At 37.5% G+C, this 14,340-nt stretch overlaps 1 protein-coding gene across 1 annotated transcript in view; it reads right to left on the bottom strand.

Annotated features, from left to right (window-relative positions):
* Window positions 1-14,340, bottom strand: part of LOC137368823 (low-density lipoprotein receptor-related protein 1-like) — a 61,188-nt gene that overhangs the window by 36,566 nt on the left and 10,282 nt on the right. Inside the window, 11 exon segments of the mRNA XM_068029028.1 lie at window positions 719-860; window positions 2,192-2,331; window positions 2,417-2,535; window positions 3,184-3,408; window positions 3,981-4,152; window positions 4,705-4,830; window positions 4,905-5,024; window positions 8,745-9,065; window positions 10,388-10,756; window positions 12,739-12,861; window positions 13,507-13,629. Coding sequence (XP_067885129.1) covers window positions 719-860; window positions 2,192-2,331; window positions 2,417-2,535; window positions 3,184-3,408; window positions 3,981-4,152; window positions 4,705-4,830; window positions 4,905-5,024; window positions 8,745-9,065; window positions 10,388-10,756; window positions 12,739-12,861; window positions 13,507-13,629 — 1,980 coding nt within the window.

Here is a 14,340-nt window from a genome sequence, read left to right as displayed (position 1 = left end):
AAAAAAAAATAAAAAATTGTGTTGGGTGGTTGGGACAGCAGAGTGACCTGTCAGGCACAGGGTGCTTGATTATGAGGGCCTCCTCAAGGCTGTCAGAGCTGTCTGCTGTTACTAGGTGGCTTTTCACAGGCCTGGGCTGCCTGCCATGGGTAAAATCCCCATGGTAGTGAGGGGAGGTCCTCAAGTGGCCACTTAAGGGCCTTGATTGGCCTAGGGCAGGCAGATCATTTTTCACCACTGTAAAGTGGTGGAGGTGGGAGCAGTTTGGGAAGGGGACTTTCCCTCCCAATCATGTCCCCCACAAACAAATCCACCTGTCCTGCTTTTTTTTTTGGGGGGGGGGGGGGGGGGGAGGAGATGGAAAGAAAAGAAATGTAAAATTCTGGCTCATTTGATTTACAAAAACAAAAAGGGAGTTGAGGGTTATTGGGGCAGGCCATGATTTTCTCAATGGCAAAAAGCAGATACAAGGGGCTGAATGGCCTACTTCTATTTTGGAGATTAATACACAAGATTAGAATGTTGTAGCAGTGTAGCTGGATGTCAGTTTGTACAAAAAAAAGAAATCAATACCTTTAAAAAGTTACTGAAGAGACCCAACTAGAGGTTCGCTTTGTGGCAGTGCCCAAAATTGCCACTGTGGAAACAATGAGGTAACTGGCAAAAGGTACAACTAAAATTAGACTTGTGAACCAATGGCTTGTTTTCAACAACTTACCAGGTAACTGAACTAACTCATGATAAACTAAGAGATCCCGTGCTTGCTTGAGATTAGAAACAAGAGTCTCAAGATCAGCTCCTGTGAATTTGTTGGCTACATAGATTGTTTCAGTCTCCTCATCAGACCAGAAAACGTTATCCTGGAACAAATTTGATTTCAGCTATTAGAACTTAGTCAATACATAACCTTGCCATGACTGTTTGAATTATGCATTTATTATTTAGTGCAAGCTAACCAAAGTATAAACTGATAAAGTGGACTGGAGTTAATCTAGTACTTGCAAAAGGATCAACACAAAATGAAAATAAAATCTTGGCTTTCTTCAGAAAGAACAAAAGGGACTTGAATTTCACAAATAGAGTTTGATTTTAAACTACAAGTGGGTCCTAGACAAGGTGATTTACACTGAGACTGAAACATTTGCAGGACTAGGTTTGAGGCCAGGTCATTTTAACTACCTTCATTTGCATGAAGGTCAGGTGGATGCAAATCCTATGGCACCATTTCAAAAACAGGAGAGTTACCCCAGTGTCCTGGCAAATGTTCATCCTTCAGTGATAATTGCCACAATGTTTGTGGGAGCAGTGCACAAATTAACTGCTTCTTACATTACACTTCAAAAGTACTCATTGATGCATTTTGGGATGCAAGTGGCCATGAAAAGGTGCTATAAATGAAAGTCTTGCTCACTCACCTTGAAGGGTCTTTACCCAGACAGCTTCTGACTAGTCTTTAGCTAGTAGTAAGCCATAAAAAGCTTCCCTGTTCAGATCCCAATAAAAATCTACTTTAGGCTTCCAACTTGGATAAATTAATGAGGCTCCTGCTTGCTTCCAGCAGTCACCTCAGCCAGTGAGCAGTTAAAATGGGTGGACAAAAAACAAAGCTCACTGCTCCATTAAAAAACCCTGCCCAGCAATTCAATATTCCTTTAGTGTCTGGGCCATGATAAAATCACTTACATCTTGTAGCCAATTCTGCAAAGATGCCTTTAAATACCAATTCCTTTTCCCATTTTTTTTTTTTTAAAAACAAAAAAGGTAAGAGGCTAATAGATTTTATTTCATGTCACATTAGAGGTGTATATTCTAGATTTTAGCTTCAATACTCAATTTTAAATCACAAATGGAAGCTAGTTTTGGTTAATATCAATGCAATCATCTTTTAAACCTAACCTGGTTATTTTCACTCAAATGTTGGTTTAGTAACTTTTGGCCATCTCATTGGCATCATTATTTTGCCATTTGTTTAACAGATCTGATTAAATAAAGCAAGCCACTTGCAGAGCAGAGATCAATTTGGAAGTGTTGTGTTGCTTGGAACAATTATAAAACCTTGCACTTATATGTGCAATTTAAATTGAATCATTTTGTACAAATTGAAACTTAGGGCCATAAGTGATGATTGCATTATATTTGCAAGACTAATCTTCAATACAATATTCTGTAGGATTTGCAAGTGTTGCCTTACCTCAAATACTGCAATACCGTAAGGGCGAGAAAGGAAGTCTGGTGACAACAGCACTGTTCTTCTATCCTGTCCATTCAGACCTACACTTGACAGTGTGTGCAATTTTGCATCAACCCAAAACAGGTAGTGTCTCACAAGGTCTGCAGAGAAATTTGAAGTATTGGATAATTGAACTTTGTGAAGATACTGGATGCCGCTTTTAAATATTAAATCTAGTCTACTTACCAAGTGCAATGCCATTTGGCCATTGAATATCTCTAGTAACCAAGAGCTGTCGGTTAACACCATTCATTCCTGCTTTTTCTATCTTTGCTGGTTCGCCCCAATCTGACCAGTAAATGAACCTAAAAAAAAGGGTCAATTACAAATTTGAAAATTCTGAAATGAAGTTAATTGAGCATTTGTTAGCTACTTCAATTATGACAATTCAAAATAAGTTATATTCTTGGGACTTTAAGATCTCAAGTTTGACCTTTAATTGAAGTTGCATTCAATGTAATATTTTGTGAGTGGCCATTAGAATGGCACAATATAAAAAAAAGAAATTTGGATGGGCTTCAACAAGCATTACTGAAGTGTTTTACAACCATAAAGTTGTGAACACAATTGCAAGACCCTTATGCCATCACACTTGGAAACAGTTTCCACTTTAGTTTTGTCCAGAATCTATTGAGGTCACTTATGCCAATTCTAAATAGAGTTGATTGTACTTTTTGGCTCTTACCCAAATTTTAATTCCATTCCTGGGAGTGAATGGAATAGACCATTTACACTTCAATCCATTTTAACTGCATTAGGGGGTCAAATTTACAAGGTAAAATATTTTGCTTTTCTTCCCTATCCTCTAGGGAGGACTATTAACAGTTATTTAATTTAACCTGTTATGAAAATACAGTTTAGTCAGGAAAGAGTTCACAGAAATTAACTTCATTTTGGGATACATTAGTTTTTGAATTAGTGCATACATCAAAATGGATTTAAAATTTTAGTACCCAAATAGTGGATCAACTGCTACAGAAGCTGGTTCTTTTAGGTCAGTGTCAAAGAGAGTTGTCCTTTTAGATCCATCCAATGTAGCCACAGATATGGTTTTAGTACCACGATCAGTCCAATAGATGTGCTTGTAAATCCAATCCACAGCAATTCCCATAGGAATGCTTAAATCTTTAGCAAGGATAGGCTGCCCAGCTGTGCTTTTAGCTCCTTTCATGGACATGCTATTAAACATAACAAAACAGTTAGTAGCCTCCACATCCACTTTTGTCATAATCAAAAATGTTGATTAACCATTAAAAGCAAGAAATCAGCACCCAATACTGCAAAATGGGACTGACCTATATTAGGACAAGTAGTTAGTTGATGAAGCCAAATGTGTGCCATTGCATGCAAACCAAAGATCCTGCCTCACATACAACTACCATTAGAATATCCATTACTAGATGCTGTAACAAAATGCAATTTTTTCTCTGCAGATTGCTTGGGAAGGCATGTGCCCAAGATAAAACTAATTTACCCCCCACAAAATGCTGATGCATTTCCATTTTCTCTATGAATGGAGTAGGTTTAAAAAAAAGCAAGTCAGAAATTATAATGGTTTATTACTGTAGTTTGCCATGAAAAGTTAATTTAATCCTGGGGTAAATATTGATGCAAGAATGTTGCAGATATGAACAAACTTACCAAAAATACTGTGAATCGGAGTTAAATACACAAGAGCAGCTGCATGAAAGCTATGCTAGTGTTGAATGTCATCTACCCAAATGGTGATGTGTTCAGTGCTTTACTTTACCTTAAAATTGCCTGTTGTGCCAAGTCAACCCAGAAGATTTGCTGCTCTGCAATGTCAGCATCCAGTGCAACAGCATTTCGCAGCTGCAGAGCTATCTGGGTGTACTCCTTGTGATGCAGTCCTATTCTCCGAATATCATGGCGATTTGTGAAAATCAGATAAGGTTCTTTGCCTTTGAAAGGTTTAACAAAAAAAAAAAAAGATTCTAGGTTAGAATCTTCAAGAGTGCACTTCAATATAGAAGTTTTATATAACACTATGAACAGATGCTGGGAACAAAGGAAAAAAAACATGGAACTGGGAGTGAGTTAATTCAGTTTTATATTTAAAAAGTACTGTTTAGTGTAATTAGGTTAAGAGTGACTCCAGTTGCTTCATCAGCCTGCATGCACAGGTCAGACAGATGTGCAAGTAATCCTTATAAATTGGAAAAAAGGCATTGCAGATGTGCATTTAAACTTATGGCTGTATTGTCTGAGACATCCAATTAGCCCCATTCCCCCTACAAAACATTCCCCTTCAAGTCTTACAGAATATGTTCAATAATGCTAGATTAGTCTTAATCAAATTACTGCTGATGAAAGGTCACTGACCTTAAAATGTTAGCTCTGCTTCTCTCCAAATGCTGCCAGACCTGCTGAGTATTTCCAGCACTTGGTTTTCACTTCTGATAGAATGTGAAATTAATCTAGCTAGTTATTGTACAATAAAAAATTGTACTTGCCTACAGCCTTGCAAACTCCATTAGCAGGATCCATATGATATCCTTCATAACATGTACATTTATAGCTTCCTTTTAAATTAATACATATTTGGCTGCAGGTCCCAGGGCTTTGACATTCGTTAACATCTGAAAAACATTTTCCATATTAATAGAAAATCACATTAAATTCAAGGTTAGACTCAAAAAAAAACAAGACTTACCATCACAGGTTCTCTCATCAATCAGTTCAAAACCAGCAGGGCAATCACATTCATAATCAATAAGAAGGTCTCTGCAAATGTGAGAGCAATCTCCATTGTTTACCAAACATTCATTTAGGCCTGTAGGGGAAAAAAATGCCAATCAGTATTTCTCTAAAACACTTCTATATAAAATCAGACTTCTTTAGGATTAGTCAACAGGTCCATTTAATTTAATGTACATTTGTTTAATCCTGTATATTCAGAAACATACAATATAGAGAATCTGCCCAAAATAAAAAAGCTTGCTTGTAAAAAAAGCAATGTTTAGATCAGAAGGAGACTCACTAGGGTCTCCTAACCTTGAGAAAAGCAGCTATATGGTCAGATGCCCATGGCACATCTCCTCAAATAGATGCATTTATTATATTCTACAAATTTAACCCAATCTTCCCTACATATTTGGGTGCAAATCTAACTTGCTTTTGTTGATTACTTGACAGGCTAATTCAATTGTGCAAAGATGTGCAGCAGGTCAGAAGATTGGGCAGACTAAACAAAGAATTACTAAAAGATTGATGAGGGAAAAATTAGAGTATGGTAGAAAGCTAGCTAGAAACAAAATAGGAACAGGAGTAGGCCCTTCAAGCCTGCTCCAGCTATGATTGGAATGAATGGCTATCATCCAACTCAGTAATCTGTTCTGGCTTTCTCCCTACATCCTTTGATCCTTTCACCCCAAGAGCTACATCTAACTCCTTGAAAACAATGTTTTGGCCTCAACTGCTTGTTGTAGAAAATTTCACAGGCTCACCCTCTCTGGGTGAAGAAATTTCACCTCATCAGTCCTAAAGGTTTACCCCATATCCTTAGACTATGACCCCTGGTTCTACACTTCCCCACCATTGTGAACATCCTTCCTGCATCTACCCTGTCAAGTCCTGTTAGAATTTTATAAGTTTCTATGAGATCCACCCACCCCCACACACACTCTTCTGAACTCCAGCAAATATAATCCTAACTGACTCATGCATCAGTCCCACCACCCCAGGAATCCAGTCTGGTAAACCTTCACTGCACTCCAAGGAAGGATGTTCCTGCTAGGAGACAAAAACAGCATACAATATTCTGGGTGGACCCTGTATAATTTACAGCAAAATATGGAGTTTCCATAGATATTTAAAAAAGAAAAAAGTCAAAGGGAGTGTTGATCCTATAGAAATTGTCTGAGGAAATTACTAAAGGAAAAAAAGATGGCAGATGGATTCAACAGGTATTTTGCATTAGTCTTCACTAGAAGATACAAGTAACATCCCAGAAATAGCTGGGAATCAGGAAGTGGGAGGGAAGAATGCAATAAAATTACAATCACCAAGGAAGTGGTATCAAGCAAATTTTTGGAGTTGTGGGCTGACAAATCCCTGGATCCTGATGGACTTCATCTTAGGCTTCTTTTAAAAAAAAAAGTGGCTAGATAGTTGGTGTTGGTTTTAATTTTCCAACATTCTAGACTTGGAAAAGTTGTTAGATTTGAAGATAGTGAATGTAACTCATTTATTCAAAAGTGGAGACAAAGCAGGAAACTATAGGCTACTTATCAGTCTTAGGGAAGACATTAGAAGCTATGAAGATGTTAAATCAGGCAGTGTCAACATGGCTGAGACAGGGAAATCATTCACCAATTCAGAGTTCTTTGAAGTAGTAAGATGTGCTGCAGATAAAGGGGAACTGGTGAATGTGCTATACTTTGATTTCTAGAAGACATTTAAAGTACCACATCAAAAATTGTGGCAAATAAAAGCCCATGGATTAGGGGCAACTGGCTAGCTAACAGAAAACAGGGACAAATGAGTCATTTTCTGGTTAACAAGATGTGCCACAGGGATCAGTGCTGGGGCCTCAACTTTTAACAATTTACATAAATGACTTGGATGAAGGAACTGAAGGTATGGTTACTAAATTTGCTGACAAAGATAGGTAGGAAAGGGGATGAGGAAATATGGATGCTAAAAAGGGATTATAGGTTGAGTGGGTGGGTAAAGATCTAGTAAATGGTATCTTACATGAAAGTGAAATTGTCCATTTTGGCAGAAAAAAAGTATTATCTAAATGGAGACTGCAGAGCTGAGATGCAGAGGGATTGGGTGTCATAGTACATAAATTGCAAGAGGTTAGTATGCAGATACAGCAAGTAATTAGGAAAGTTACAGAAATTACAATGGAAATTTAATAGGGCATTGTTGAGACCACATCTGGAGTATTGTGTACAGTATTGGTCTCCTTAAAGAGATGTAAATGCATTGGAAGCAGTTCAGAGAAGGTTTACAAGACCAGTACTTGGAATGGAGAGGTTGTTTAGGAAAAAGTTGGACAGGCTAGGCTTTTATCTGGAGTTTAGAAAAGGGGTGACTTCATTGAAACATATAAGATTCTGAGGGGGTCTTGACAGGGTACACATGAAAAGGATCTTTCTTTTGTGGGAGAATTTAGAACTGGGGTCACTGTTTTTAAAAAAAAAAAGTTACCCATTTAAGACAGACAGATGAGAGATTTGGGAGGGTAGAGTGTCTTTGGAACTCTACCAAAGAAGAGTGGAAGCAGAGTCTGAATATTTAAGGCAGAGATAGATTCTTGATAAGTAAAGAGGTGAAAGGTTATCAGGGTAGGCAATGTAGAGTTGAAGTAACAATCAGCCACTATCTTTGAATGGCTGAACAGGCTTGAAGGGCTTAAGTGACCTACTCCTAGTCTGTGTTCATAAGTATGAATGCTTTTGATACAAGTCAGAGGACCATAATGAATCAAATCTTTAGGCCATTCTCAGTAGAGGCAGAAGTGGGGCATGGGCTGGTTAGAATGCAAAGGAAAAGACCTGTAACATGACTCCCTAGGAAATTGATGAACTTTGGGTTTGTTTTATTGCACTACTAGAAGGATTGCATTAATAGTTTCACCCCTTCTCCCCCACCAACTGCCCTGATGCCACCCCCCCACTATCTAGTGGAGAAGTATTAATGCAAACACAAAATAGGATGCAAGTCAGGCAAGTAAAGTGTTTCAGGATCTGAATGTTAGAGGTTTATAGCAGTTTCATTCTTAAATAGCCATGTGAGAATGAACTTGGGGGGGGGGGGGGGGGGGGGAAGAATGTGCTGCTTTCCACCCCCCCCCCCCCAAATTAGGTGGAATATTCAACTTGAAGTTAAGGATTGATTCTAGAGACTGAAATTTGAAATTGCCAACTGATTTAGAAAAGGGAAAGTGATTTGTCAATGCTTTTTGAAAGGCCATTGAATAGCTCCAGATATTGGAAATTTTTGCTAGCTTCACAAACATGTAGCAAAAATCTCCAAAAAGAAAATTTCTGGAAATACTTGGGTTAGGCAGCTTCTGTGGAAAGTTAACATTTCAGGTCAGTGACCTTTCTTTCACATATATGCCCTCCCTTCTCATACTGCCAACATGTCAACTTTGTGCAATATGTACCATTATTTTCTATGTTTTGAATAGGGATTACTAATTTGACTACAAGCATTAGTAATTCACTAGATTTAAAAAAGATTTTAAACTTTAGTGCAGAAGATATTTAAAAGTTGATCAAGTTACTATCCTGCAACGTCTGACTGAAGTTTTGCACAAGTTAGTTAAGAGGAGTGAAATTTTCCATGCAGAAAATCTCAACTCCAGCTGACTCAAAAGTATTAACAGGAAAGCTTTGAATAGAGGGGAAATAAAAAGTCATACTTTAGCCTTCACTAGTACTGGGAATAAATTATAGCATGTGACGAGAGGTTTAGAAAGCCAGAGATCATGGAGATTGTTATGCAAACTTGGAGTACAAGTGCTATAAAGACTACCTACCACATTTGAAGGGCTCATCACTCCGATCTCTGCAGTCCCATTTGTGATTACACACTTGGGTTATAGCTATGCATTCTCCACTTTGGCATTTGAAGTCAGTTGGATTTGTGCACTCTATATTTAAAGAAAAAAATCAGTTTAAGTGAATGTTAAATTTTTTTTTTTTATATATAAATTGTTAATGAATTATGCACCTACCATTCTTGCAGTTGGCTTCATCACCAGCATCAGAGCAGTCTGAAAATTCATTACATATCTTGCTTTGAGGAATGCAATCACCATCACTGCATTGGAAATAATCTGGTCTACAGGTTCTAGGAGCTAAAGTTAATTCAAGTTTTAAATCCATTAAAAATGGATTAATGAAATCAAGTAATCAGACATATACTACATAATCTGCATGCAGTTTGGTAACTCAGATTCCATACTGAAACCAAAAACTGTAATGCTACATCTGAAGTGCTAGTTCTAGCAGAACAAACTCTACCTTAAAGACTGATTGATCATAGAATTCAAAAATCTTGCAACAGAAGCTTATCAAGCTAAAGAATATTCATGAAGTTCTGAACAGATTTATGTTAAACTTTAGCAAACACAAACTGCAGATAGCTGCAGTCAGCCATTCATCCATATTTTGCAGAGAGAGAGAAATTGGTTCATTTGCCTGCCTGGTGGAGAAAAAGCTAGTATCTACAGGATAAAACCCATTTAATAACCAGACAAAATTAGTAGTCGTAATTATAGATGCTTAGCAGGAAGGTTCCTCCACCTGATTTTTTTTTTAAACTACCATTGTTAATGTGGATAGGAGCATCCACACCAAGTTAACATTTGGGCATCTTGCAAAATGCACAAGTTGGTACTCCATCTGTTGATAAAGCAATGCAAGATCCCATTGAGAAGTTATGTGCAAGTGAGATCAGGATTTAAGTTAAACTACATTTTGCCACTTTGAAATTAAAGTGGCAACAACTATACCTACAATAGTAAATACAGATTGAAAGTAAACATCTGAATTTCAGACATTCTTGGAGGAATGAGAACCCTTGTTCAGTGAGCAAAATATTGGATTAGAAAGAAACTTTCTAGCTTTGCTCAAGATGGTGAAAAAAACAATTTTGTTCCATACAGATAATTAATGCAAATCATTCAGCTATAGATATCCAGTTTGGCTCACTGATACACTCTCCAAGTCAGAAGGTTGTGCATTCAAGCCCTACTCCAGGGAGTAGAGTAGAATAAAAGCAGACACTCAAATGTAGTACTATGTTGATGTACATTTTGGACAATGCAATTAAAACCTTTGCTGCTGCTTAGAGAAAAGATCTCATTGTACCTTTTAAAGGCCAAGGGAGTTCTCCAAATGTCATTTTTTTTTTTTTTATAAAGCCAGTTACTTGGTCATATTTAATGTTTGTGGGACTTAACTACAAACTGGCTGCTGTACACTACTTAACCAGTTGGCTATGAAACTTTGTGGACATGCAAATTCTTCTTTCCTGCTCTAGTCTTAGTAAAGAGTTAAATATCTGTTCAGAAAACTAGATGCATAATTTTGACAATTCAAATGCCTCAAAGTTACCCACAATTTAGCAAATTTGAAAAAAGCCTAGTACCCAAGAAAAAAAAAAAATTAGACTTACAGCAGTTAACTTCATCACTTCCATCTTGGCAATCGTCATCCCCATCACAGTACCAGTGACTATTGATGCAGTCACCTGAACGACATGTGAACTCCTTGGGAGAGCAGGTTGTAGGAGGAAGGGTGTGTCCACAATGCTCTGGAGATTCATCAGACTGATCAGTACAGTCAACATTGTTGTCACAGACCCAATTTAAAGGGATACATTCAGAACTATTGCACTGAAACTCATGTAGGTGACAGATAGATGGAGAACAGCCTTTTTCATCACTTCCATCACCACAGTCATCTTCACCATTGCAAATAAAGGTTTTGGAAATACATCTCCCACTAGAGCATGTAAACTCTAGTATACTGCAAGTAAGAGTGCCTGAAAGAGATAATGTTTTCAGAACAGGTTATTGACTAGAACGCATTCAAATGCAGAAATGAAGTATGAGTTTACAGTGTTTTTCTTGTACATCCCTCAACCTTGTACATTCCACCTGTATGCAATGTGCATTCCAAAAAATTGAAGCAAAGTGCTGTTTGTGAAAGTTCTACTACTGATTAACTCTGCAGTAGGATGTTGAGGAAGTGGATTTTTTCCCCCTTAGCATCAAGTGAGGGCAGATGTTTAAACAGCAGCCTCAACATTTATTCTGCATTCACTTACTCTTCCATAGAGACTCCCTCACTTCAATGCATGTCTGGGTTATCAAAGCCAAGTCAAACAGCACACTGGTATATTATAATGTTCCATAGAGGAAGGGAAACTCCTGGATAATGAGCCAAAAGGAGTTTCACAAACTGTTTTTAAAATCTTGATCCACTGAACAAGTTACTGAAAATACAGAACCAATTATATTGGAGTACAGTAATCAGTAAAATACATGAAGTTTAATTCATTTGTGTCCTTGTACACAAAATAATCAGCTTAATCTTGAGCTGCTATAAAGTACTGCAAATGAATGCAATTAGCCAAAACTCAAATGGTAATTCATAGAGTAGCATGACTAATTACAGCAATGATTAGCTTCTAGCACAATTTTCTTGGTGTAAAAGATACACTATGGGATGCAACTTGCACTTAATGTAATCTTTTGGCCTGGTTGTGCTGATTTTTTGGCAAATTGCAAGACAATGCAAGTGAGTGGAAATGGTATATTTTCACCTATCAGATGATAGTTGCTCTGGCAAGAGCACAGACCATCCAGATCAGCTATATGGTAATTGGAGGTGGTGGTTCCAGATCACTGAGCATCTGGAAGCAAGTGATCCATGGAGTGTTTCAGGCTGTGTATTCAAAATACCCAGCCTGCATCATACTTTTAGGGTTGACAACTTCAGATCAACTCAACATTACAAAGTCTTGGCCTATTGCTTTCAATATTGTTGCTCCAGGATACTGAGCAGGTCATGGAATGATCCATCATGTCTATGAAATGAGAAATTGTTCAGTGTCAGTTTTGTAACTGTCCATTGACTGTCCTGTTAACAGTAGGTAAACCTTTTGGTATAAGGAAATTATATTTTAATTGATAGAGCAATTACAAACAGGTTAAACCAAGTATGACATTGTGTACACACTTAATGGGAGCAAAGGCAGCCATAAATGGAAACTAAGTAGGCTAAGCTGGAGGGTGGTCCTCTTGTCTCAAAAAAAGGATTAAAGGGTCAAAAATTTAAAAAAAGTCCAAAACCACAAGATCTAGGTCAATACATCTGTTCTTTTGAATTTGTTCAAGTGAGTATGGGAGCATGGATAAAGTAAGGTATATGGTTTTGAATGAAATGTTACTGGCCCAGATAAGGTTGTGGTTATTGTGGGTGGGGGGTGAAAATTTGCATTCAGCTTATTTTTTTTTGTATGACAAAAAGGAGAGTTTAGTACAATAAAAGTTGTACTGGAGTGATATTGGTTAAACCCCATCAAGAATCCTGCAAACTTGACAATTTTACTTATTTACAGTAGACAAAATAAAATGAAATTAAGCACAATTTCCATTAGGAAGGAACCCAAGGTGACCAAAAGAAGTTGACAAATTGAGTCAAGCTAATAGTTATTCATAAATTCAGCTAATTATTTCACATTAACACTCAACATGTTCTTATTGAAGCCAATAGAAATAAGCTCATTTCAGAAAATCAGATAATTCTCAGTATGCAGGAGAACAGTTTAAATCCATGCAAACAATTTTACTGCAGCCAAATTATAGGTGAAAATTTATTCTATGAAACTGAGGCAAAACACTTTAGGCTGCAGAGTTAGTTTGGAGTACACCAAGTTAATTCAAGTTTTTGTTCCTCCAATTCTAATCTTGTCTGTTAGCAAAGAACAAAGTTGACTCCAGATAAGCTCAATTAACCTACCACAATTTTCTTCATCACTGCCATTATCACAGTCCTTTCCTCCATCACATTTCCAAGAAGCAGGAATACACTGAAGAGACCCAGGGCCACAGCTGATTTCATTTAAATGACATGCATGTGTGTCTGGAACAAAAATTATAACAAAGGTTTTCAGTCTCACCTACTGTAGGTGAAGACAAAGGTATACATATGCAGAATTCTCCTTCCTAGAGTGTTATTTTAATAGGATGGATTAGAGATTATGCAATTTAAATTGTCAGGATGCCCCAACATGAGACTCAATTTATATCTTGTCTTTAAAAATACTGAGTCATAACAGCATTGTAATGATGGAAATATTGTTCCTGTGAGTGTTTTAAAAAATGTTAATTTCACTTTCTACTACACAAGCACCCAAGATACATGCATTTATGGTCAGATTAGTTTATTTGCATAAAGCAAAACCTGTAGCTGCACATGAAGCCAATAGATGCAAGAAGGTTATGCAATGGAGGCAAGGGGACAGTCATTCTTCAGTAACAGGGAATGTAGTGTTAGAGTACTAAACTCAAATACATTACACATTGTAAATTGAAAAACAGCAAATATAACTCCACTATGAGAGCAGAACAGGAGGTAGGTCAGCCATGATCTTACTAAATAATGGATCAGGTTTAAAGGGACTATATGGCCTAACTCTCTAATGTTAGGATGAAGCATGGAATGTTACAAAGTAAAGGATTAAACAGGATCCAGAGCTTTCTCAATCCTTCCCAATACAATACTTACGACAGATATCTGGACTTTCATCTGATCCATCAGCACAGTCAGCTGTCCCATCACACTGCCATTTACTAGGCACACAATGTCCACTGTGGCATACAAAGTCAGAAGTTCCACATGTGATCTTAGCTTCAGGAAAGAATACATTATTAGTATTTACAGTTCCAAGTCTACTAATTTCAAACAACTCAAGACCAACACTTCCCCATGGAGGACATCTTCACAAGAGAATACTACAGGGCATTCTACTGTCACTTAGTCATTGGAATGACTGCCATATAGTGAACGCATTTGAAAGTTTCAGTTTTATCCTATATTTTGTCCAGCTCCAGTTACTCCAGGGTTTCAAAATGTGAAAGCACCATTTATTAGAATGGCAGTGTTGAGGGACTTCAGTTACCATAGAATTAAAGAATGGTTATTGCACAGAAGGCAAATTGGCCCTTCATGTCTGTGCTGGCTGAGAACTCAGCAAGTCTTACTCCCCCACCCTTTCCCCTATAGCCCTGCAACTTTCTCCTCTAGAAAAAGTATCCAATACCCTTTTGAAAGGCAATTGAATCTGCCTCCACCACACAAGGCATTGCATGTTAGTTTGTAGCCACTTACTGCATAAAATGAGAGAGTCAGTTTGGTCAGTGTCCTAGTTCTTGACCCTCTACTGATAGAAATAGCATTTCTCCATTTATTGTCCATGATTCTTATCAAATCAGAATCTTTCAAGAGCCCCAGCTTTGCCAATATATTCCTGTAACCCCTCATTTTCTACACCCTACAAATCCTTCCTAAACAGAATGCTCAGAATTAGACAATACTCCAGTTAAGGCCAAGCTTGTTTTA

The sequence above is a fragment of the Heterodontus francisci genome, chromosome 4, assembly GCF_036365525.1.
Source record: "Heterodontus francisci isolate sHetFra1 chromosome 4, sHetFra1.hap1, whole genome shotgun sequence".
Taxonomy (NCBI): Eukaryota; Metazoa; Chordata; class Chondrichthyes; order Heterodontiformes; family Heterodontidae; genus Heterodontus; species Heterodontus francisci.
The sequence above is the reverse complement of the archived record's forward strand: the minus strand, read 5'-3'. Positions and strand labels throughout refer to the sequence as shown.